The following is a 25,092-nucleotide window of genomic DNA, read 5'->3' on the forward strand; positions in this document are numbered from 1 at the left end:
CAAGTGTTTGCTCCTATCCTAAACCCTTAAGCAGATATAGGGTTATTTGCGGGGCTTATTCAGGTTTTACCCTTCCTATTTGCAAACAGGAAATTCAGGCTCCATCCCAGGAAGCTGTTGCACAAATATTTTAGTGACATTTATTAAATTAGTGAATTTAGTGAATTAATATTTTAGTGAATTTTTCCCTATTTAGCTGCAACAGGAAGGACTCAGTGCCATTCCCACAGCAGCATTCCAGGAATTCATTGAATGGAAATATTCAGGTTTTTCACTGGATATTCAGGTGCAAAGGCACAGAATTGTAATCAGGGATTGACACCACAGCATTCCTGCAGCCAGAGGCTGTGTAGGATTTTTGCATTTTTTAAAGCATTTAGAAGTTTTAGGCTGTGCTATCCAGCAGTTTATGTGTCCTGCAATTATTCCTGAATTGCCATTCATGGGCATTTTACCAGTGATGGGACTTTGCAGGGTGCCAGGTACTTTTTGTTCTCTTTAAATGCATCAGCAGCTCCTTTGAACTAAACGACTTCTTAGAATTCATGCTGCCCAGTTTTTACAAATTTTATTTGAAAGTGCTATTAATATGTATTAAAGTATGCATAAAAGTAAGGAAAAATATTTTTTCTTTTGTACTTAGAGAAGCAAAGAAACCTGGTCTTCTTTTCTCTAACTGAGTTTGACAGGGCACTGTACAGCCAAAATTAATGAAGATGGGTTAATTTCTCAATAATTCAATAATTTTCTCTCAAAATTTCTGTTGATGAACCTAGCATTTGTCATATAACAAAATGTGGATATAGGAATATATAAAATGTGGATATAAGAATGATTGTGAATGATTCCCACCCACCAGCACTGATTTCCTGAGCACTGGTGGGACACACAGGATTGGAATTTTTTTTTTCCTCAGCCCCTTGCTGAGGAAGGGGAAAAGGCTGAGATTTGCCTCATTTTCAGCCCCTCTGCACAAACCTACCAACATCAGTTTGGAAATAATTATAATTTAACTTCTTTTAAGAAGATTCATTGGTTCTGGAGATGCAACTGGCAGCACTCTCCTCCAGTGGCTCCAATGCTGCCTCCCCCCTAAAAGCCTTGCAAGAACCACACTCAGGTGGGGTTTTGCCTCTTCTTTGGGACAGAACTGGAACAGCACAAGCCCAGTACAGCATTTCTGCCACCCAATCCCCAATTCTTGGAGCAGAATTTCAGCTCCCACTCCTGGGTGTGAGCCCTGAGGAATGACAGGTGCACATTCCTTCCTGGTGGAAACGTGGCTCTGGAAATGTGCATTATTGGCACTGGGAATCTGCATTATTGGCAATGGGAGTGTGCATTATTGGCACAGGAAATGTGCCTTATTGGCACTGGAAATGTGCATTATTGGCTCTGGGAATGTCCATTATCGCCAGTGGAAATGGGCATTATTGGCACTGGAAATGTGCATTATTGGTACTGAGAATGTGCATTATTGGCACTGGGAGTGTGCATTATTGCCATTGGAAATGTGCATTATTGGCATTGGAAATGTGCATTATTGGCACTGAGAATGTACATTATTCCCATTGGAAATGTGCATTACTGGCACTGGAAATGTGCAAAATTGCCATTGGAAATGTGCATTATTGCCGCTGGAAATGTGCATTTTTGGCACAGGAAATGTGCGTTATTGGCATAGAAAATATGCATTATTGGCACAGGAAATGTGCATTATTGGCACTGGAAATGTGCATTATTGGCTCTGGGAATGTCCATTATCGCCAGTGGAAATGGGCATTATTGGCACTGGAAATGTGCATTATTGGTACTGAGAATGTGCATTATTGGCACTGGGAGTGTGCATTATTGCCATTGGAAATGTGCATTATTGGCATTGGAAATGTGCATTATTGGCATTGGAAATGTGCATTATTGGCACCGAGAATGTACATTATTCCCATTGGAAATGTGCATTACTGGCACTGGAAATGTGCAAAATTGCCATTGGAAATGTGCATTATTAGCACTGAAAATGTACATTATTCCCACTGGAAATGTGCATTATTGCCGCTGGAAATGTGCATTATTGGCATAGAAAATATGCATTATTGGCACAGGAAATGTGCATTATTGGCACTGGGAGTGTGCATTACTGGCACTGGGAGTGTGCATTATTGGCACTGGAAATGTGCATTACTGGCACTGCAAATGTGCATTATTGGCGCTGGAAATATGAAGTACTAACATTGGAAGTGTGCATTATTGGCACTGGAAGTGTGCATTATTGCCATTGGAAATGTGCATTACTGGCACAGGAAATGTGCATTACTGGCACAGGAAATGTGCATTATTGGCACAGGAAATGTGCATTATTGGCACTGCTTTGCTCTCAGGGGCAGGAGGTGGTGCAGAGCACTGGGATCTGCCTCTGCTCATCAGGGCAGGAACAGAAATGAGTTTTCCCTGCCATGGAGAATTCCCAAAAGCTGCAGGAATTGCAGCATTCCCTGAGCCCAGGTCAGGGGTGTCTGTGTGCCCCTGACCCAGGGTCCTGCCAGCAGCTCTCCTGCCCAAGCAGCACCATCCAGAGCCCAGATTTTTAATAGGATCCATAAAAACCTCCACAGAAAGCCAAGGTTTGTGACACTGCTGTGTATTTAATTTGTATTTCATTTAATTGTGTAATTAAATTTGGCACAAAAGGGCATTTTTAAATAACCAAGGTTCTTGAGGTTTGAGATGCACAGCTTGGATGGACACTGAGCCCCCAAAGACACGAGGGGCAGTGGCACCACTGCTGAATTTGGTGCCAGACCCCCCTAAAGGGCTCAGGAGCCAGTGAGTATCACACAATAAATAATAAACATTAAATTTCACTGCTCACCTTTCCTCTCCTCACTTGGAACAAGCACCATCCCCATTTCCAATGCATTTCCCAAGCTGATTTTTCCCACCAGGCAGAAATGACCTCCCACCTAATAATGTACAAATTAATCCATTCCTGCACAAAACTGGATATTACATGGCACAGAGGCAAAACTGCGGGACACTGAGCCATGAAGGTTTTAATTTGAAACTCAATAATGAAGAAATAGCATATTGTGATTATCTCCCAGAAGAGCTGACTCTGAAAACTTAATTCTGGCATATTTAAAGAAAATTTGTACTGTTATGTTTAAATGTGATTAAAATTTAATATATCATCTGGCACATCTTTACAGTGCTTGATCTCCCTGATCTTGGGAGATTTTAATGGGCTGAAAATGCTGCCAAGCTCCAGCTGTAAAGTTTCCATCCTATTTAGAAATGTGCCACTCTTCTCCAAAGCTGCAGAACTGTCTTCTGAAGCTATATTTTATACACATATATATGTATTCAAGACCTGTTAGTCATTGCTGTTCAATAAAAATACAATTTTCAATATATTTTTAAGAAAAACAATAATAAGACAGTTTAAATCAGAAAGAATACAACCAACTTTGAAGGGAACTGGTGTTACACAGCTAAGAAATGTGAAGTATTTACATATTTCTCCTACTGTCCAAAAAATAGCCCAAGGGGAAAAAGCAACATGAATTTAAAGTGCCAGACTTCAGAAAGCAATCAGTGCTGCCCATTTCTGCCTCCAGACTGCCAGATTTGAGGCTCAAATTGGTCCAGCATTGAGGCCATAATGACAAATTCAGTGGCAAAAGGGAAATCTGTTACCTTGGCACTGTCTGGTAAACTCAATTGTATCCATGTTTCTCTCCAAAAAAGGCAATTATCCAAAGAGTTTTCATGTGCTGGCTTGGCACTGCAGGGCCTCACTACTGAATTTGTTATCCAGCACCTCTTCCCACATTTTTATGAGGAGAAAACCTGGGCATTGTGGTCAGCACTGCTAATTAACATGGACATCTGTTTAATTAAACCCCTCCATTCCCAGGGCAAGTCCTCTGGGAAAGCAGAGGCGCTTGCTGGGGCTGAAGGAACTCAGCACATTTTTGGAGGGCCTCAGCAGCATTTAGAAGAGCACAAGAGGGATCTTGTATCTCTGTTTTTGTGTAAAAGGTGTGGATCACCTGGTGCCAGGCACTTCCTACAAATGAGGAGTTAAATTTAAAACTTCTGAGAAGCTCATGACAATTTCTCCAATCTGTATTGTGGGAATCAGATAAACAGAAACTTCCACAGACACTGAAGGGTTTGAGCTGCACCCTTGGAAGAGGCTTGGATTGATGTAAAAATACAATACACAGATATTAAGTAGAAAAATCATAAACTTATGGTTCTGTAGTTGTCAGAATGTGCCTTAAGTAAGTGAGCAGCTGTACTGCTGAGATGGTGAAGGGTTTGTAGTGTAGGGCTGGGGTTGTGTGGAGTGAGCTGAGAGTTCAGATTTATAACAGAAGCATTTGTGTGCATGTGAGACAGAAGCCATCGGACAAAAGTATCCACAGTGCAGCAGAAGTGAGTAAAGGTGATGGGTTAGAAAAGCAAAATAAACCCTGTGGCAGCTGTCATTGGGTTAGAAAGTTCTGTATTGTCTTGGAACAAAGAACTTGTGACTGCCCTTGAGCTGTGGCCCAGTGCTTGCTCCTCTAAAACCTCACAGCCCCTGAGACTGATGTTTGTCTGAGCAATAAATCATTTTTAGCTTGAAAATAGTTCCCTCCCTTTGTGATTAGCAGTGATGATGACACTGTACAAAATCCCATCCTCTGAAGGCTCTGAGGGAAGGTGAACAAATGCAAGGTGAGGCAGATGGCAGGCCTGGCACAGCACCCCTGATGTACCCTGGCAAGGCCCACAGTCCAACCTCAGGCCTGCAGGCCTCTCCACCCATCCCTGACTTCGGGCAGGACCAGGAGCTCTCCCTGACTCCAGCTCTGTCACACAGCCCCTGATCCCTCTCAGGTTCTGCTTGGCCAGACTTAATTCATTTCTGTGCTTGTTTTTCCTTGGATCACTCAAAAATGCTGCTGCCGAGTGGCTTCACACATTCAATTGGAGACTCAGGGAACATCAATTCAATCCCTCCCGCTCCATCACAGTCATGCTGGCGGAAATTAAAAATATTGCCTTTACAGAGTGGCTGAAGGACATGTGGGGGTTGAGCAAGTTTGAGACTTTATCTCTGGTTTCACTGCAGAGTTTTGGGTCAGGGCATCTCTATTTCAATAAGATCTGCCGGGAAATCCTGTGAGGGGGTCCCTGGCAGTGTTTGTGGCTACACAGGACGAACTGAATGAATTAATGAATTGTATAACTAAAGAAGCTAGTTATTAGGAACAGTCTCAGCACACAGCTGGGAGCCAGGTGACCCTGAGGTCTCTGAGGCCACAGGTGTGTCCCCAAGGCCACAGGTGTGTCCTCAATACCACAGGTGTGTCCTGAGGGCCACAGATGTGTCCCTGAGACCACAGGTGTGTCTCCAGGGCACAGATGTGTCCCCAATGCCATAGGTGTGTCTCCATGGCCACAGGTATGTCCCCAGGGCCACAGGTGTGTCCCCAAGGGCACAGGTGTGTCCTTAAGGCTACAGGTCTGTCCCCAAGGCCATAAGTGTGTCCCCAGTGCCCCAGATGTGTCCCCAGTGCCACAGGTCTGTCCCCAGTGCCACAGGTGTGTCTCCAGAGCCACTGGTGTGTCACTGAGGCCACAGGCATGTCCCCAGGGTCACAGGTGTGTTGTCAATGCCACAGGTGTGTCCCTGAGGCTACAGGTCTGTCCTCAATGCCACAGGTGTGTCCCCAGTGCCACAGGTGTGTCCCCAATGCCACAGGTGTGTCCCTGAGTCCACAGATGTGTCCCCAATGCCACAGGTGTGTCCCCAATGCCACAGGTGTGTCCTGAGGGCCACAGGTGTGTCCCTGAGTCCACAGATGTGTCCCCAATGCCACAGGTGTGTCCCCATGGCCACAGGTGTGTCCCTGAGGCTACAGGTCTCTCCCCAAGGGCACAGGTGTGTCCCCATGGCCACAGGCGTGCCCCCAAGTCCACAGGTGTGTCCCCAATGCCACAGGTGTGTTCCCAGTGCCACAGATGTGTCCCCAGTGTCACAGGTCTGTCCCCATGGCCACAGGTATGTCCCTGAGGCTACAGGTATGTCCCCAAGGCCACAGGCATGTCTCCAGGGCACAGGTGTGTCGTCAATGCCACAAGTGTGTCCCTGAGTCCACAGGTGTGTCCCCAATGCCACAGATGTGTCCTGAGGGCCACAGGTGTGTCCCTGAGACCACAGGTGTGTCTCCAGGGCACAGGTGTGTCCCCAGTGCCACAGGTCTGTCCCCAATGCCACAGGTGTGTCCCCAATGCCATAGGTGTGTCCCCAGTGCCACAGGTGTGTCCCCAGTGCCAAAGGTGTGTCCCCAAGGCCACAGGTGTGTCCCCAAGGCCACATCTGAGGCCACAGACGTGTTCCCAGTGCCACAGGTGTGTCCCCAGTGCCACAGGTCTGTCCCCAATGCCACAGGTGTGTCCCCAACGCCGCAGGTGTGTCCCCAGGCAGCAGTGGGGGCACACACAGCCCCAGTTCCCAGGGGATGAGCAGTGCCTGGCAGGGCTGCAGCCCGGGGTGCCCCTTCCTGCCGGGCACAGCTCCTCTCCCGGGCACAAAGGCTGCTGGCAGCGGCCCGGGGGAGCTGCTGTGCCAAGCTGCTCCCTGGAGCTTCCTCCCACACAGCACAGGCAGCTCCACTCCAGCTCCTTCCAACGGGGTTCACTCTGCTATTCAAAATGTTGTGGCTAAAGATCGTCCAGGAATTCAGCCATGAATGCCCAAAGCAGGTTTTGTGTGTGTGTGTGTGTACATGCAAATGTATACATAAAAATATGTGTGCTCTTATTGGGATGAAGAATTCCCTTCATTTCCCACTTTGTGATATACAGAAATGGTATTTTAAAAGTATAAATAGTGAACAAAGGGATCCTTGACATAAACATTCCTCAGCCAAAAGAGGAAGTTTACTTGGATAGGAATATTTATAGGAGTGAGAGCTTGAGCAACAAGTCCAAACATTGTGACATAAAACTATCATCAGTATTTAAATAAAAAGTAGCATGATATAGTAGAAAAGCTAAAAGTAGCATGATATAGTTCCTATTTGTAAAACACATCTAAGAAATGAGTAAGTATTAATTTGTATCATCAGAATGGCTTCTCTATGAATGAAAATATTCATTAAGGTGGCCCATAATGAATATTTTGAGTTTCCTCTATACTGTAAAATTGTTAATTTTGGAAAATTTTTACGTGAAGTCTGTTGGAAAGCTTTCACTTTCTCCTGCACAGTTCAGTGCACACATACGTAGCTGTTGCACAAGTTTTATTTCCTTCCCCTCCTTAAACACCCCCAAGTGTGCAATGCCTGGTGGAGGCAGCTCCACGAGAGGGATTGCTGAACACGGGCAGATTAAAAACCAATTTAACTGATGGCCACAAACAGAGCTCAGAGTTTGTCATGGCCACAAAGATTTTCTGTCAGGGCATAAAAGCAATGAATCAGTATGCAGAAGGTATTGCCTGCCCCATAGAGATGCTAATTCTGTGGCACTTTGGAAACTCATGTTCTACATTTACTGTTCACACCCCATGGAAGCTAACCAGCCTAAGCCTGAGCTAATGAACTCAAAAGGCTGCAAAATGTCACATTTTCTCAAAATGTCACATTTTCTCATCCCCCTGCTGCCTAATTTTGGGATCTTTAGGCCCTTTCTATGAGTTGTTTGACAACCGTGGTGCTGCCTGGCTGTCATGAGGCACAATTGTCCCAAAGCTGGAGAGTTGCGCTCACACAGAGCTGCTGCAGCCACTTTATCTGCACAAAATAAAGGGCCCATCAGCCTCCTGCTCCAGAAAATGACAGAAAACCCCAAGAATAAATTCAAGAAAGTATAGAACAGCAGAACAAAGCTCAAAAGTTTCAACAAGTTAGCACTGGGAACTTATATTTTGAGGTCCTTTGGCTTTTTATGGGGTTTTTGTTTTGCTTTGTTTTTTTTCTAAAGTGCTATAAAAATATCTATATGAGCAGTTTACACATTGCAGGCATATTTGGACAGAATATTTTATACCTAGCAGACACTGCTATATATAGCAGTCGATATTTGAAAGCTCAGGTATTTTCTAAGTCAGGACCTAATCTACAAATATATAAAACAGATGTTATACATAAAATATATAACCCATATAAAGCATAGAAGTACCTGTTATATACAATGGATATAAAATACACAAAATAGAAGATAATACATAAATTATATAAAATATATAGGAAGGATTAAAGTACATTCGTATCTAATATATAATGTATGTAGAATATAGAAATATAATTATATATAATATTTATAATATGAAATGGCAGATAGATATAGATATATAGAGATACAGATGACAAAAATATAGATATAGATATAGATATAGATATAGATATAGATATAGATATAGATATAGATATAGATATATAGATATAGATATAGATGATATAGATATAGATATAGATATAGATATAGATATAGATATAGATATAGATATAGATATAGATATAGATATAGACATAGACATAGATAGATGTATAGATTTATAGATAGATATCTATATAGAAATCTAGATTTATAGATAGATATGTAGGTATAAAGATAAATAGATATATACAGATATATCGGTATATAGATATATAGATGATATACAGATATATAGATATATAGATATATAGAAACATAGATATATAGATACAGATATAAAACAGATATAAAAGACATAAAACTATATGTACATGGATTTATATATTTTATATAAATATAAATAGACATAAAATATATAAAACCACATATTTATATGCTTTATATACATATATATATTAAAAACTATATATATATATATATATATATATAAAACTTTTTTTATTATTTATAAAAATAAATAAAAAGCCACTTTCCAACCCAGCAATCCCAGAAATTTACAACCACAAACCCTCCTGGCAGTGCGCGGGAAGCAGAGCAAACCCCGGCACGAATTCCCCTGCGCTCGGGGCAGCGCAGCACCGCTCCCCCCAGCCCTTTCCCCACGCCCTGGCCGCAGCGAGCCCCGCGGAGGCTCCGCGGGCGCGGACTCACCGAGCGCGGCATCGCAGAGCAGCTGCTGCGGGTGCGCGGGCGCGCAGCTACAGGCGGACACGGGCGCGGGCAGCGCGCACAGCGCGCACAGCGCCAGCGCCAGCGCTGCCCCCCGGGCCCCGGCGCTGCTCCCGGGGCTGCTCCCGGGGCTCCCGCTGCCCGCTCGCCTCATGCTCCGCTCACGGGAAACGCTCAGCCGCGCTGGGATGCGCTGGGATGCGCTGGGGTGCGCTGGGATGCGCTGGGGTGCGCTGGGGTGCGCTGGGATGCGCTGGGATGCGCTGGGATGCGCTGGGACGCTCCGGATGCCCCGCACACCAAACGCTGCTCGCTCCGAGCGCTGCCGGTGCTCGCCGCCTCCAAATCACCCGGACATGGGACTCTCGTATTTATGGCCCCGGCGCCCGGCCCCGGCTCCGCCTTCCCGCGCTTCAAAGCTCATTTATTGGTGACATCGTCCCAAAGAAGCTCGGAAAGTGGAAATGGGAATGGGCAAAACGCTCGCACAAAACCGGCTTTTACGCGGGTCTGAAGCTGATTTTCGGAGGGTTTTATCTCCTCCGAGTGAGTTTGCGTCCAGTTTGGATTTAAAAGACAGCCCTGCGATCTTATTTTGGGCGAGTGAACAGAGCTGTCCTGTTTTGAGCTCCCGCTCTTCCTTGCCCTGCGCTTTGCTGAGCTGCCGTCCCCGTTCGCAGGCGGGACAGAACTTCATTCACGGACAGGAAACCTCTCAATGCGCTGCTTGTGAGCCTCCAGCATCGCTGGGTACAGGGAACAACCAATTACAGATCAAAGCCGCAATAAAAGGCATTTTAAAACAAAGTTATTTCATGGCAGGTTTACTTTAGAACAGCAAGAAAAAGTATCCCGGTGGTTTTGGAGGCACAATCCTTTCCCTGCATTCCTTGTTAATACAAATCCTGCTCTGTGCCTGTATTTCCCGGCTGGTGTTGGAAGTGGAATTCAGTGGAATAAATGCAGAGTTCAGAAACCCTTTTCACCTTCAGAGCTTTGGTTGCTGTGGCAATCTGGGTGTGTGTAACCCGTGGGCACCCTCTTTTTATGAAGGAAAATGTTCCATGAGGAAGCAACCCCAGGTTTGATTAGAGAGCAACACAGAACATCTCTGGATTGGCATGCAGGACAGGGCTGCTTGAACAGCTCTGTGCTTTGTCACAACCCAAATCGAGCCTAGGAATTGAAAATTCATTTACATGACCTGAACCATTCCAATCCAGGCTCATGAAAATGTATTTTGTTCGGGCTGAGGTTTAGGTGTGCCCAAAGCAGCTTGTTACCTTTAGAGAGAAGTGTACATGTTTTACAGCAGCAGATTTATTTCATTTCTGAACAGTTATACAAATATTAGTGCTCAGATTATTTTTCTTTTTAATTCCCATCCCCCTCAAGACAAACTCTGTCTGTTAGAAAAAAAAACCCACAAATATTCAGAATTATTAGAATTGGGTCTAGTTTTTAGCCTTTAGATCCACACCAAACACTGAGCCAGGAATCCTGTACAAAATGTCCTGATTTCACACAGCCACACTTGGATTTTTTTACTTTTCCAGTCTAAAGTTTTGGCCTCAAATCATAAGTTTGGATCCCAGCCCAGGACTAACACCTGAAAATAATTTAGACCTGTTAACATCTCTGTTCTTACCTAGGAGAAGTGAGGATTTTTCATGTGAGGGGAGGGATGAGGAGGGCTGGAAGCTTGCAGGGGAGTTCCAGCTGCAGGAGGCAGGAAAATCCCTGGGCAGGGCTGCCAGGGGCTGGCTCAGCCCCTCCGGGACTGCAATTCCCAAACCTCGGACTGGGAAGTGATGGAGGAGTTAATTGGGAGCCATTGATTGGTTTCCATCACAGGGCTGCAGTTATGGATGATCTAAATAGACCAATTTGATCAAATTCAATTAACAAAATTCAAATTATAAAGAAATATGTTGGGCAAACACTCTACTAGTCCCTAAGTCACATTTTGTCCAGAACAGCATGTCCAGCTGTGTTCTGGGTGTCCTAAAGACTTTTCTACCTAGTATAATCAAATTAATTACATAATCAATAGCAGAACATCGTGCTCAGAACAAAATTTAAAAATTGTTTTATGACAAGCTGCAGATTAGTTGCTGACTACTTTCTAGATATAGAAGAGAATTAAATCCTTTCAATTGAACGTGTAGAATGCATGGGGTTTTTTTGTTTATTTTTCTAATTATTAGTGCCCACCAACAGCAGTGAGGGCATTAATTACCATCATTGATTGTCTTCTAACGAGAGTCCTGCACTGAATCCCCTGGGTTCCTGCTGTTGGGTGATTCCCCTGGCGCCCAGAATTTGGGATATTTTGCCCTCTGGAGGTGACAGGCCATGGGGGAATGAATGAGGGCATCACCCTGAGAGCTGCTGGGGAAGCTGTGCCCCGGGGGCTTCCTGCCCTTCCCACTGCCCATCCCTGCTGTGCCCTCAGCCTCTGGCTGCAGGATAACCCCGGGATGGGGAGAACCAGGATTGGGAGTAACCCAGAACTGAGAAAAACTCGGGAAATCAGGACAACCCGGAGCTGAGGAACACCCAGGGCTGGGGACAAACCAGAGCTCAGGATAACCCAGGGCTGGGGATGACCCAGGATTTCAGGATAACCCAGGGCTGGGGATCAAACAGGGTTAGGAATACCCAGAGCTGAGGAAAACTCAGTAATTCAGGATAACCCAGGGCTGGGGATCAAACAGGGCTGGGGATAAACCTGGGTTAGGAAAACCCAGAGCTGGATTTCAGGATAACCCAGGGCTGTGGACATCCTAGAACTGAGTAAAACTCAGGATTTCAGGATGACCCAGGGCTGAGGAGAAACCAGTGCTGGGGAGAAACCAGAGCTGAGGAAAACTCAGGAATTCAGGATAACCCAGAGCTGGGGATCAACCAGGGCTGGGGATGACGCAGAGCTCAAGATGACTCAGGGCAGGGCATGACCCAGGATTTCAGGATAACCCAAGGCTAAGGAAAACCCAGGATTTCAGGAAAACCCAGGATTCTGTGCTAACCCAGGGCTGCAGGATAACCCAGGGCTGAGGAAAACCCAGGATTTCAGGAAAACCCAGAATTCTGGGCTAACCCAGGATTCTGTGATAACCCAGGGCTGCAGGATCCCCTGTGCTGGCTGTGCTGGATTTCCTCCTGCCCTTGCTGCCTGCCCACCCAGCCCATGTTTCCAGGGAGGCAGCACAGACAGACAGCTGTCAGTCTGTCCATCCTGGTGCTGCTCACAGCATTGCTCTGGTGCTCTGGGAGCTGGGTCAGGAGCACTGAACTCTGCTGCAGGGGGATTGTCCACGCGGATTTTGGGAGGGTTTTTCACTGCCATGGCCATGCCACAGCCACCTTATTGTCCCTTCAGCTGTCAGACACTTTGAGCCCTCTCAGAGTCTCCTGCTTGGGCTGCTTGCTCTGTGCTTTAGCCTCTCCCAGAGCACAGAGTGCAATTTTTATCCATATCAATCTGATTTTCTCATCATTGTGGCAAATGAATCTTATTAGAGAATGGTAGCAGGCAGGAGTTTCCATTCCCATTGTGATAATTCACTTGGAGGGAATTTTGGAAGGAATTTGAGATGGGCCCTCTGAATTGTTTCAATGATTTGGTTTATTTTTCTTATCTTCTACATAGGTAGGAAGGGTGACTATTGTTTACATCATTACAGCATGGTTTAGAAGGGCACAAGACCCTTAGTGACAAGACTTTTAAAGGAGTTATTGTTATATATATTTTATATAATTTATATATATATATTATTATATATTATTATTATATTATATAATTATTTATATTATTATAACTTTGAGGAGTTATTAATTTATATATATTATACATGCATATATAAACATTACTAACAAGGATCTTAATATTTTTGACCTAATCTTCAAATATTTCATTTTACAGACTCATGCTACAGTGTGAGCTTTCTTAGCCAATCATGTAATGACACACAAGCCTACAGTGCTGCATTCTAAAGTCCTTGTTTACCTATGTAGCTGCTTTTATTTTTTCTATATTTTGAACTCTAAAACTCCAAACTTTCTTTTACTTCGCTTAACATGTCTGATTTAAACTATAAATCTACATTCTTGCTTACAGCACTCAAGATTGGGAGCCTTTTCCGAGGTCTCAGATCAAATTTTGTGTTTAATTCTAAGCTTTGGCTTATAGGCCCAAGGTTCTGAGGGTTCTTTGCAATTCATATTCAAACAACTTAGAATTTATCTGTTGCCTTCTCAGTGCTTTGACTCTGTTCTTTCCTCCCTGGTTCTCCTTTGACATTGCAATTACCTCTAAAATATTCTTTTATTTTCCCTGATGAAGTCACACTACACATCCTGCACCTCACCTGTACAATCAAGTTGAAAATTCAGAATAGCAAAATAGGTGAGTTTTTATGGATTTTAAATTCCAGTGCCTCTGTATGAGCTACAGCCTGCTTCAAACAAGAGGGAATTTAGACTTGTCATCTCTGAAATACTACAGAAAGAATCCTTACAGTTTATAGGCACAGCAATTTGGGTAATTGTTTTATAAGGTGGCAAAGTGTAACTTGATTTTTGAGGCAGCAGATTTCCAAACACTTGGTGGAAGGATGAATTAAACGCTGACGCACCAGAATCAAAACAGAATTTGATTCTGCAGAGTTTTTGTCTTCAGAGTTTCTTCCAGGGATCTGTGGGAGCTGCTGTCATTGATTCACTGCAATTACACTTTGTGTTTTCCCTCCTAATGACAATTTCTGTTTTCGTGCTGTGCAGGTTTGAATCCAGCAGAATTTCTGCCATCAGATCCTTCTGTGTTCATTTAGATCACTGGGATTTTTACCTGAGATTAAAATCAGGGGTTTTTAACAGCAGGCTTTCTGCCATTACATCATTCAGTGTTCATTTAGATCACTGGGATTTTTACCTGAGATAAAAATTAGGGGTTTTTAACAGCAGGCTTTCTGCCATTACATCATTCAGTGTTCATTTAGATCACTGGGGTTTTTAATAGCAGAGTTTCTGCCATTAGATCATTCTGTGTTCATTTAGATCACTGGGATTTTTAATAGCAGAGTTTCTGGCATCAGATCACTCTGTGTTCACTTAGATCATTGAGATTTTTACCTGAGATTAAAATCAGGGATTTTGAACAGCAGGCTTTCTGCCATTAGATCACTCTGTGTTCATTTAGATCACTGGGATTTTTAATAGCAGAGTTTTTGCCATCAGATCCCTCTATGTTTATTTAGATCACTGGGATTTTTATCAGAGATAAAATCAGGGATTTTAACAGCAGACTTTCTGCCATCAGATCACTCTGTGTTCATTTAGATCACTAGGATTTTTAATAGCAGAGTTTCTGCCATCAGATCCCTCTGTGGTCACTTAGATCATTGAGATTTTTACCTGAGATTAAAATCAGGGATTTTTAACAGCAGGCTTTCTGCCATTAGATCATTCTGTGTTTATTTAGATCACTGGGATTTTTAATAGCAGACTTTCTACCATCAGATCATTCTGTGTTCATTTAGATCACTGGGATTTTTAACAGAGATAAAATCAGGGATTTTTAATAGCAGATGTTCTGCCATCAGATCCCTCTGTGTTCATTTAGATCACTGTGATTTTTAGCACACAGCAGTTGTGGGGACAAAGGTGTTTTAGGGGGATGTCCTGGTGGTCTGGCAGAGTCACCCCATAACCCAGGATCCTCTCCAGCCCTGGCTGATTTCAGGGGGCTGCTCTGTGCAGCTCCAGCCTCTCCAGGTGATGGTGGCATCTCAAAACTTCCATTTGTGCACCCATCCCCACTGGTGTCCCTGGGACCTGTGTTGCACTTAGCTCACAAACCACTCCAACCTTCAGTTTTGGGTCAAGGCCTCACAGATCAGGCACAATTTCCTCTCCCAATGATAAATTTAAGCTCTACTCTTTTTATCCCCTTGAACTATTATTTCCTCACTGCCCTGGCTGAAAAGATAACACAAATCACCTCAGCCTCCCCCTTGGCTCAGGGGTATTAAATAATTAATAATCCTGGGTTATGGTAGAATCCTGGGTTTTCCTGAAATCCTAGGTTATCCCCAGCCCTGGGTTATCCTGAAATCCCAAATTTTCCTCAGTCCTGGGTTATCCCCAATCCTGGTTTCTCCCCAGCCCCGGGTGTTCCTCAGCTCTGGGTTATCCTGAAATTCTGATATTCTGAATTCAGTTTCTGGTATTAAATTAAACCTCACTCCTTGCACAGAGAGTTTTACACCCACTTTTAGCAGCCAAGGGGAAAATGTGGCTCCACATCCCCAAAATTGTGCCTGTTTTTGCTGAGGCCAGCGGCGTGTGGGGTTTTGTGCTGAGGGGCCAGGGCTGGGCTGGCCCTGCTGCTGACGGAGCTCCTGCCTGGCTGAGCCCCCACTTGATCTGGAAATTGTGTTTTCTGCAAACCAAACAGAGCAGAGAAAGTACATCTGCTGCTTGTTTATTGATTTAGGGCTCTTCCTGCCTGGTTCTGGGAAAGAGGGGAAAAAAAAAAAAAAAAAAAAAAAGGAAAATGAATAAAAGGCCACCTTCATTATTTCACTTTTAATTTCCTTCCTGCAAAGTAAGCAGAGCAAAATTAGATTTAGGCTGATGCATATTCCACAAATAAATTACATGGAACTAGAGTGGTTAAATGAACTTTGCTTGGGGATTATTGGAAAGATAAATATTTAAACACTGAACTTGAGGTAAGTCATGTTTATGCAACATCTGGGGTTTTTTTGTCACTGCTTCTCCGCCCCCTCTTTTTTTCTTTTTTTCCTGTTGTGGCTTTTCTAGTCAGCTCAACCCCGATGACATGAAAGCAGGGTGAACACCACCTTCAGAAACCTCTGTTGTCTGTATTGTTGCCAGCCAGAGGGGTTTTTTGACTCTTTTTTTTTTTTTTTGCAGATAATCTTTGCCTGGTTCTATTTTTATAGAAGCCTTTGATTATATTTCACACTATGTCTCAGTTAAAAGAATTCAAAGTAAAGGTTAGAAGAATTCAAATTATATCTCTTGGGGAGAAAAAAACCCAGCTTGTATTGAAATTGTTCAAAAATATTTAAATTGCAGTAGAACTTATGAACCATTGAGCACCATAGTGTACGAAGCTGAAATTTGAGGGTTTTATTTTAAATTAATAGAGTTATAATTGCAGGATGACACTCCATTAACCAGACTTAGAAATTCCAGAAAATTTCTGCAATAGGGGAGGGTAAGGATTTCCATTCCATGTGGAAAAATGCAAACACCAATCCAGATGGGAGCTGTGCTGGTTAATTCTGTAGCCACCTACTGGGTCACTGAATTACCTGCACCACAGATTAGCCAGGGTGATATTGCAGGTATTGTGGGATTTTATCAAACTAGAATATTCCTTTCTACACTAAAAACAAGCTAAGCACAGTTATGAAATCATTAAGCGGCCAGATCCTGAAGATTGATGCAATAAATTATTTGCCTTTTAAGCTCATAGTACAAAAAATTCTTAAATTTTAAAAGTTGATGTAAATGAAAAGCTAAGAAACCATAATTAATAATAATTATCCTTGCTGTTGTGACATCAATAAGGGAATAATGAAATGAACTGACTTTTTAGATTTTCATGTTCAACTGTTCAGTGCCATTTATCCTCCCTGGAGAAAATTTGAATTTTTGCAGTTGTTATTTTGATTAATGGCATTGGGTTGGCCAATGTCAGTGTGTTCCTCAGCTGTTTGCATATGTGTTCCTCAAGGAGCCAGGAGTTTTTCCAGTTGCTACCAATATTTATTACCAGTCCAATCATATTCATATATGACTATACATTTTGAAAATTTTATTCCACCTTTGCCAAATATTCTGGTTTCTGTCTAATTAATAATGGTAGTTTATTGCCTTGCTCTTTAAGTTAGAACTCCTGCTAATCCTATTTTTTATTCTGCTGTATTTTGTGTAGATGATATGTGTGTGGAAGGGCTCACGCAGTGCAGACCCTTCCATCTCTCACATTTATGAACTTGGCAGATTTCTCTTTGGGATTTTCCCCTCAGTTTTTAATTGGCAGAATTAAATGTCTGAATTTTTAGAATGTAGGATTTTTAGAATGTTTAGGACTTTTTATTCCTAGTTATAAACCTCTTCTGTGAAATGGGGTTTGTGCTTGGGTGATAGAGGTTCAATAGAATTTTTACTTTCCTGATTTTAAGAAAGCTGTCAAGAATCCGCAATATTTTTGCAAAATGGTGTTTTCCCCTCAGTAACACTTTTCAAAGCAAACGGATTTTGTAGCAGTAATTATAATATAAATTATAATTATCAGTAATTATAATGCAAATGAAAGGGAAATCCATGGAGCTGGTAAATTTTCACTGTCACACTTTTATCATATATAATGTTCACCAAATGCAAAAATAGTCTGGGGAGTGCCTGAAAAAGAGCAGATTGGGAATGGGATGGGAGGATTCAGGTCAAGTTTCCTTTCATTTCCATGGGAAATTTCTGGTTTCCTTGGCAGAACAGTCCCATGACAATGAGTTGGTGGCAGTGAGGTGCTGCACCATGGCAGAGGGAAAACTGGGATAAATAAAATCACAGCAGCAATAAAGGAAAAGATGCTCAAAATCCCAAAATAACAACTGCTGAACTATATAAATCTGTCCCAGGGACAGTTACAAATGAGAGAAATGCTGGGATTACTGAATTTTGCCTGCCTGGTTTTTTCCTCTTTGAATTTTGAGCTGCAGCATCCAGAGCCTGTTCCCTCAGTCTGTGCTGGGATGTGATGAAGCGCGCGGAATGTCAGGATCAGGGTCCAGAGAAAATGATGTTAGTGCACTTTTCTGAGGGAGAAAGCACTTTGTTTTCTTTTCCTTTTTTTTTTTTTTAATTTTTCTTTTGTTTTATTTTTTTTTTTAATGTGAGTTGTGGTGGCTGCTGTGGGCCCCAGAGGATTCCGGAGCTTTGGGATCACGGGAAGAACTTTTTTCTTTTCATTTTCTTTCTTTATTTTCATTTTATTTTTTATTTTTTTTTCTTTTAATGTGAGTTGTGTTGGCTGCTGTGGGCCCCAGAGGATTCCAGAGCTTTGGGATCACAGGAAGATCCGTGGCCCTGCTAATTACAGGAGTTCCATCTTCACTGCTGTGCTCAGAGGGCTGCAGCATTTCCACGACAAACCCCTCTGCAGTGGTTTGCAGCTCAGACACAGAAATGTGCTGCTGCCCTGATGAATCTCCACTCTGGCTATGCTTTGTTCCCCTCCTACCCTCAAGAATTGAAAAAACAGAAGAGCCTGGTTTAAAATCTGAAAGTGATACAGCAGTGACTGGATGTTGACTAAGCAGGAACTTCGGTTGCTGCAGTTTAGCAAGAATTTCATTCCCAAATTGCTGTAGGGGTGACCTTTACTGTGTAATGCAAGTGCTTCTGGTCATTCTGAAACCAGTCAGTGTCTCATAAAACCTCCAGCAATTCTTAGTTTATGTTCCAGAGCATCATCCTTGCCTCTGGCTGTATTTACTGTGCTGGAAGGAGGCACTAAAGGGAGGGTTTGGAGCCTGTAACACTGTCCTGCTGCTGCCCAGTTTAATTACATGTTGAAGGTGTTCAGCTTTTTATCCCTAGTTATAAACCTCTTCTGTGAAATGAGGTTTGTGCTTGAGTGACAGAGGTTCAATAGATGCAAATTCTAAGTGAAAAAAAAGCAGTGCCAACCATGGCCATGACTGGGAGATCTCAAACTTTTTCAAAGTGAATGATGGAAGTAAAAGTGGTCATTCACAGCACTTTTTGAGGGTCAGAAGCATTCCCATTTCAGTGGATAAAGTGTTTTCACATGCTTCTGTATATTTGATTTCCTACTCAGTGGTTGGATTATTCCAAATTATTCCCTGCATCCTGGGCAGAAGCTGGAGCCTTCCCTAGAAAACTCAGATGTTCTGTAGCACAAGCTAGGAGCTGCCTTTAAAGCAAGTTTTTGTGAATTAGACATCACTGCTTTCATGAGTGGCCAGAAAATGTATTTACAGCCCTGCTAAACAGTGGAAATGAAGGGGAAAAGGTGCTTAATATGGCATCATTGCTGATTATAACCTTGGAGAGTGTGAATTTGTGGTCAGAAAACACAGAAGCTAATCTTAAAACAGGAAACAGCAGAAATTCAGTTTAAAAAGTGAAGTTAAAGGACATAGAAAAAATGTTAAGATTAAGAAAAGTTAAGAACACCAATTGGCTGTATTGGGAATAACACTGTGCTCAGAAAATACACACCAGCACACAGAGGATGAGCAGTTTGAGGCTCCACATGGCCAGAACAGCTTTGGCCACATTATGACCGTGCTTCAATTGATGATGCTGTTTAATCTCCTGGTCTCTCTCTTCTCTAATGCTCCTGTTTTGTTCCCCCAGCTCACAATGCCAACCTTTCCTGTTGTTGTGAAGATTGGACATGCTCACTCAGGCATGGGAAAGGTGCAGATGCTATTTGTTGCATGTTGGGAGCCTGGGGGTGTTCCCTTACCTGTGCATGCTCCTTCCTCCCCTGAGATTTTACCTTTATTTATGTCTTGGATCCTCCCCTTGCAAATCTCTGCCTGTCCATGCTAGGAAAGCATCTCTCTCTAGGAAAATTAAATGTGCCCAAAGTACTTTTACAACTTGGCCTTTGCAGTTTGAGAGTTGCCCCGTGTGGGATGTGCTTTGAACTGTGCTGAGATGCTTTCTGCAAGCAAAACCTTGTTTATTAATGTATTGTCTGCACTGAAACTCTTCAAGAGTCAAGGTCTGTTGCACAATCCAACTTTTTGGAGCTGGGAGTGTGGGAAGGTTTTGCCTTGGTTCTTTGTTGGTTTCAGCTTGGTACTGAACGTTGATTTCCTATCTTGATGTGCTGTCTGTGATTGTTTCATACCTCTGTATAACTGCTGCTTTCTTTCTCCAAAGTAATTGCATTTCAGTGGTGAGTACAGATGTTTTGGTGTCACTTATCTCACAGTGCAGGGCCAGTGGAAGAGCATTTAAATCCCATTTTCACTGCTATCAGTGCCAACTTCTAGTCCTTGCAGGGTAACTTCACTCACTGAAAACACTTCAGTGCTAGAAGTGGTTAGATTTTAAATCAGTTAATCAGAGAATATTTACATTTATCATCCTGAATCTCCAAAGCTCCATGAGCATAATATTTGCCACTATTTAGAGATAGAAAACTGATTTAATTACAACTTGTACTGTATGTTATTTTTTGCCTATGATTGTTTTGCTTTGTTTCATATTTAGTAAATCATTGCAAGTCCAGCAGGCAATTTAATTCAGAGCAGAGTGAACCACTAATTAAACTGCACTTTCTGTGGGTTGCATATGTGAAGTGTTAGAATGTTTATGCTTGTACTTTGAATATTAACCTCTCATTTAGAGAAAAGGGGAAATAATGCCCCGAAATGTTCCTCATATTGAATGTCTAGAAATGGTTTTTCCTTTTAGCTATGAAATATTTCAAACCCTCCAGGACTGAATTCAATCAGAGAGCAGAGGAAGGTTCCCCTGGCAGCCCAGCCCTCCCTGAGGGCACTGCAGGCAGCAGCATTTCCACAGGTCCCACTTAAACCCACACAGGCCTTCTTCAGAAAATCAAGTTGAAACCAGGCCTCATGTCTGGTTTTTGGCTCTCAGATGGCAAATTACTCTGTATGTTTCTCCATCTGAGAGCTGGGGGCAAATACTTAGACGTCAGGCTTTTATCTCCACCAAATTCCCTTTATTGTGCCACCTCCCAGCCGTGGCCCTCAGGTTCTCCAGTCCCAGGAGAAGGAGAAGCAGCCAGGGTGTGCTGAGCTTGCAAAGAGCTGCCAACTCCTCGTGTTGGACACCATGGGCAATGCTGAGCCTGCCTGCTCCTCACCACTCTGAAATGCCCTTTGGATCAGAGCCCCGCTTCCCTCTTCTGCCCCTTTCACTCCTGCTTGCCCAGCTCTAATCCCCACAGGGATTGTCCTCCCTGTCCAGAGGTGATGTCTCTGTCCTCCCCCAGGCCTCCAAAATCTGCTTCTCCTCTCCCCTAGATCAGCATTCCCCACCTGTCCATGCCCCTGTTCCTTCAAGGTGTAAAGCTGGTGGTTCAGTGTCACTCACACCTCAGCAGAGTGTTCCACACCTGAGAAATCCCACCCTGGAAAGCCCTGGAATTCCCACCCCTGGAAAGCCCAGCTCCTTCAGAGCAGAGGGGAAAATGAGAATCATGGGAAAATGAGAATAATGGAAAAATGAGAATAAAATCTGCTCCCTGTGCTCCTGCCCTCCCCAGGATATCAGGACCCTTCAGCCTTTCCCTCATGGGAAAAGCTGATGGGATGATGTCAAAATTCCTGGTGGGCTCCACATGTATTCAGTCACCAGAGCAATTTACAGAACCAGCAAGAATCTGCATCCATTGGAATTGCATGTCACACCTAAAAAAAATTAATTTTGAGGCCTGAAGATCTATAATTGACTAACATCAAAAAAAAAAACCCAAAAAAACAAACAAAAAATCCAACAAAAACAAACAAACTAAATAACCAAAACAAAAACCCCAACCCAAAATCAAATTCAGTGCCTGCAAATTGCTTTCTCCAAATAAGCAGGTAATATTTTGCCTAGAAAAATAGATGTATTAAAGCAGGAATGTTACAGAACCTAGAAATCAGATTAAATAACAGATTTTTTTAATGCTGTCAAAACCATGCTTCTCATGAATTTGCAACCGAGTTCCACATTTTATTCCTAATTACTCTTTTCTTCTCTTGTCTGTGCTGTGTTCTTGTGGCTTGATGGCTCCAGATCAAGGTAGACAACCACTACGATTTTCAGGACATAGCCAGCGTGGTAGCACTCACTCAGACCTACGCCACCACTGAGCCCTTCATAGACTCCAAATATGACATCAGGATCCAAAAAATAGGCAGTAACTACAAGGCATACATGTGAGCCAAATCCTTATGTTCTTTCCTGCTTTTGTTTCAAAGTTGATAAGCACCAGTGAGATGAAAGGGTGTTGGAGGAGTCTCTGAGATGGTGCCTCCCTTGTCACACTCTATGGAAAGAGTATTTTAGACTTTCTGGATTTATCCAAATTCTTTTTATCAGTTGGTTGTGGCTGGGAGGAGGAGGATGAGACACCAGGTGAGCCTGCCAGAGGGGTTTTGCTGCTAACTTGTGTTCAGTATTTTCATTTAAAGAAAGGAGCAGTTGAAAGAGGGTTTGGTTGCACAATTTAAGGACAAATTTAAGGACAAATTTTCTTCACATTTTTCTTCTCCCCTCTTTTCTGAGGATAAATTGGATGGCATTCATTCACACAAACAAGCTGAGCTGTCACACTTTAATGGAACAAAGTTCTCTCCTTTCGACGTAACCCACCAAAGAAACAATCCAATCTTGGAGTGGCCTTCACAGAATCATGAAAACCCCTTCTCATGTTGGAGTCCAGGTGTTTGTTTGAAGGCCATGGCTAAAGGAGAGGCTCAGGGGATGTTCCAGCTTCACAGATGACATTCAGCTGGAGCAGCAAACCAGTTGTGAGGCAGCAGTTGAGCTCTGGTCTCTGTTTATGCAGATTGTTACTCTCTTTCAATTATCAGGCAGTGTAATCTGACAAACACTCATTTCATTTCTCATTTTGTGACAAGTTAGGTCATCTCATGCCTTTGTTCCTTCACACTTACCATCCTGAGGCAGGGAAAATGTACCAGAACTTGGATAAAAATACACAGTTACATGTCCACACCCACATCCAGACACAGGAATACTTCTCAAGGAACTCCTGAACATTGGAGGGACAAGAAAATCCTTGTAAATCATTTGTAAGGTACAGTCAGGTTCTTTTTATCAGTAAAGAATTGCAAGCAAACCACAAATACTGAAATGTTTTAATAAATAAATAAAAATGTTTTATAATTTAAAAGACAGGGTTGATGTTAAGAACCAAATATATCAGAACAGCCATGAGTAAATAGAAACTTTGGTCCAGGGTGGGATAAGGGGAAGCATTTCTCTCTTTAGGTTGATATTGGAAGGCCACACATTCTGGAGTTCTCACCCAGACATTGCTGGCACAGTTCTGCTGCTCTGCCCTCACCTGGCTCTGAGGGGGCGCTTGGGAAAGAAAATCCAAGGTCTGGCCTTCCCAAAACCCAAAATTCCCAAAAGTGCTCAGAAATCCCTGCTCTGTCCCACATGAGGGGCTCAGGAGAGCACAGATCTGGTGGAAGCACAGTGGACATGGGTCAGACCCACCCTCAGTGTGGACACCCAGTGCTTCTGAACCCAGAATTCACTGAGCACTGCAAAACCATCGTGTGGGGAATGTGAGTTGGACAGTGACCAAGGCAGGACACCCAAACAGCTCATGAGGATGCAGAAGTGTCTGGAATATTCCGTAGTTTGGTAATACAGGACTGTGATTTCAGCTCCCTGTGGACCTCAGGTGTGTTGGGCCTCCTCCACCTCTCCCTGCAGGCTCCAGAACCTTAAGCAGATGTTACAGCTTTTATCCCCCAGCTTTCCCAGGAGGGCTCATTCCAGTTCTGTGGGTTTGTCTCACACTGCATCTGGTCAGAAAGTCAGACCTGACTTTCTCTGGCTTTCCCTTCTCTGAGGATCCCATCCTGCTTTTCTGGCAGCCCCACCAGTGTCCCCTGTGTCCGTCCCCCTGTCTGGGCCATGCCGTGCTCCAGCCCTGCTGTGTTCCCAGCCTGCTCCAACCTTCCTGTCCCTCAGTCCTGTCCCCTCATGCCAGAGCTGTCCCCATTCCCAGGATGTCCCCAGGATGTCCCTCAGCCCTTGGATCCTCCTCAGAGCCATTCCCAGCCTGGCTCTGGCCCTGCTCCCATTCCCAGCCCTATTTTCCCCACACACCTTCCCAAGCTACTCTGCAGGCCTGATTGGAGCTTTCCTATCTTTTCCTCTCTTTCCTCTATTTTCTCTCCTCTCAGTGCTTTGACAGGCAGATTCCTTGTGTTGTGCTGCCCATCTTTCCCCTTCCCAAATAAACAGAGCTGATTTTTCCCACTTTAGTGTGCGTGGGAAAGGGATAAGGCCCAGCACTTGCTGGCTCCAATGCATGGTCAGGTACCAGATGCAGTACTGGGCTCATCCCCTGTGGTAGAAATTGGACCACAGCGTTTTGTAGAAGAAAGCTCTGCTTTTTTTTCCCCTTTTGACTTGAAATTTAAATGCTGTTCAGTGTCAGGAATAATTTTGGAAGAGTCAACCACGGTAAATTTATCATTCTGAAACATAAATGTTTCTTCTCTGCAGAAGCAGCAGTTGGCCTAAGGGACAGCAAAAATAAGTTAAAATGACAGCCTGTTCCTCCTACCTTTTTATTTATTTTTAAGTTTCTACTCAGAAACTCTGGGTTCATCCAAATGCTAAAAGCCTAGTGATCATTTTTTTCTCCAGTTTCTTTATCACACACCAAAATGAAATACGGACTCGTTATTACAAAGTAGCGTGGAAAGGAGAAGATTTACCAAATGTCTGAAGAATTCTTCATGTGCACATACATATACATGATGTCAGTAGAATATTGTTCTACAGCTGGTTCTCATTTTGCTCTGTGACACAGGAACAGAGCACTTAGAGAGCCACCACAAAAAAATACCAGCTGAACATTTGTTTTTGTAGTTTAAAGAGAGTTATTAAGAGCCTCGGGTTTATAATTCTGTGGGAAATTGTGGTTTAAGTGGATCCATGAGTCACCAAACACTGGTGCTTATCGTCTGTCAGTAGAGATTATGGCCAAAAAAGCAGGATTGGATCCCTGTAAATACCACAGCCCCTCTGGAGGCTGTGTGACACACACTTAACTGCCCTGGGCACCCGGGCAGCATTCAGCTGACTTCAAGGAAATCCAGTTTAAAAGGGTCACACACCATGTAGAAAAACAGAAGTACAAAAGCTCTGTATCTAAATCTCCCCTCCAAAAGCAGGACTGAGAGTCCA

The 25,092-nt window shown here is 43.4% G+C and overlaps 2 protein-coding genes across 5 annotated transcripts in view; one reads left to right on the forward strand and one right to left on the reverse strand.

Annotated features, from left to right (window-relative positions):
- TIMP4 (TIMP metallopeptidase inhibitor 4) overlaps nt 1-9,728 on the reverse strand; it is a 31,963-nt gene extending 22,235 nt beyond the window's left edge. Inside the window, exons 1-2 of one of the 4 annotated variants that reach the window (XM_074550139.1) lie at nt 9,333-9,728; nt 9,085-9,282 (exon numbers count right to left, since the gene is read on the reverse strand). In XM_074550139.1, coding sequence (XP_074406240.1) covers nt 9,085-9,256 — 172 coding nt within the window. In that variant the 5' untranslated portion in view covers nt 9,257-9,282; nt 9,333-9,728. Of the gene's footprint in view, nt 1-9,084; nt 9,292-9,312 lie in introns of all 4 variants that reach the window. The other 3 variants (XM_074550138.1, XM_074550137.1, XM_074550136.1) reach the window with 3 other exon arrangements.
- Nucleotides 1-25,092, forward strand: part of SYN2 (synapsin II) — a 189,699-nt gene that overhangs the window by 126,898 nt on the left and 37,709 nt on the right. The window contains exons 6-7 of the mRNA XM_074550135.1: nt 19,522-19,584; nt 21,928-22,070. Of these exons, the coding sequence (XP_074406236.1) occupies nt 19,522-19,584; nt 21,928-22,070 (206 nt within the window). The remainder of the gene's footprint in view (nt 1-19,521; nt 19,585-21,927; nt 22,071-25,092) is intronic.

This window comes from Zonotrichia albicollis, chromosome 12 (assembly GCF_047830755.1).
Source record: "Zonotrichia albicollis isolate bZonAlb1 chromosome 12, bZonAlb1.hap1, whole genome shotgun sequence".
In the NCBI taxonomy this organism is placed as follows: Eukaryota; Metazoa; Chordata; class Aves; order Passeriformes; family Passerellidae; genus Zonotrichia; species Zonotrichia albicollis.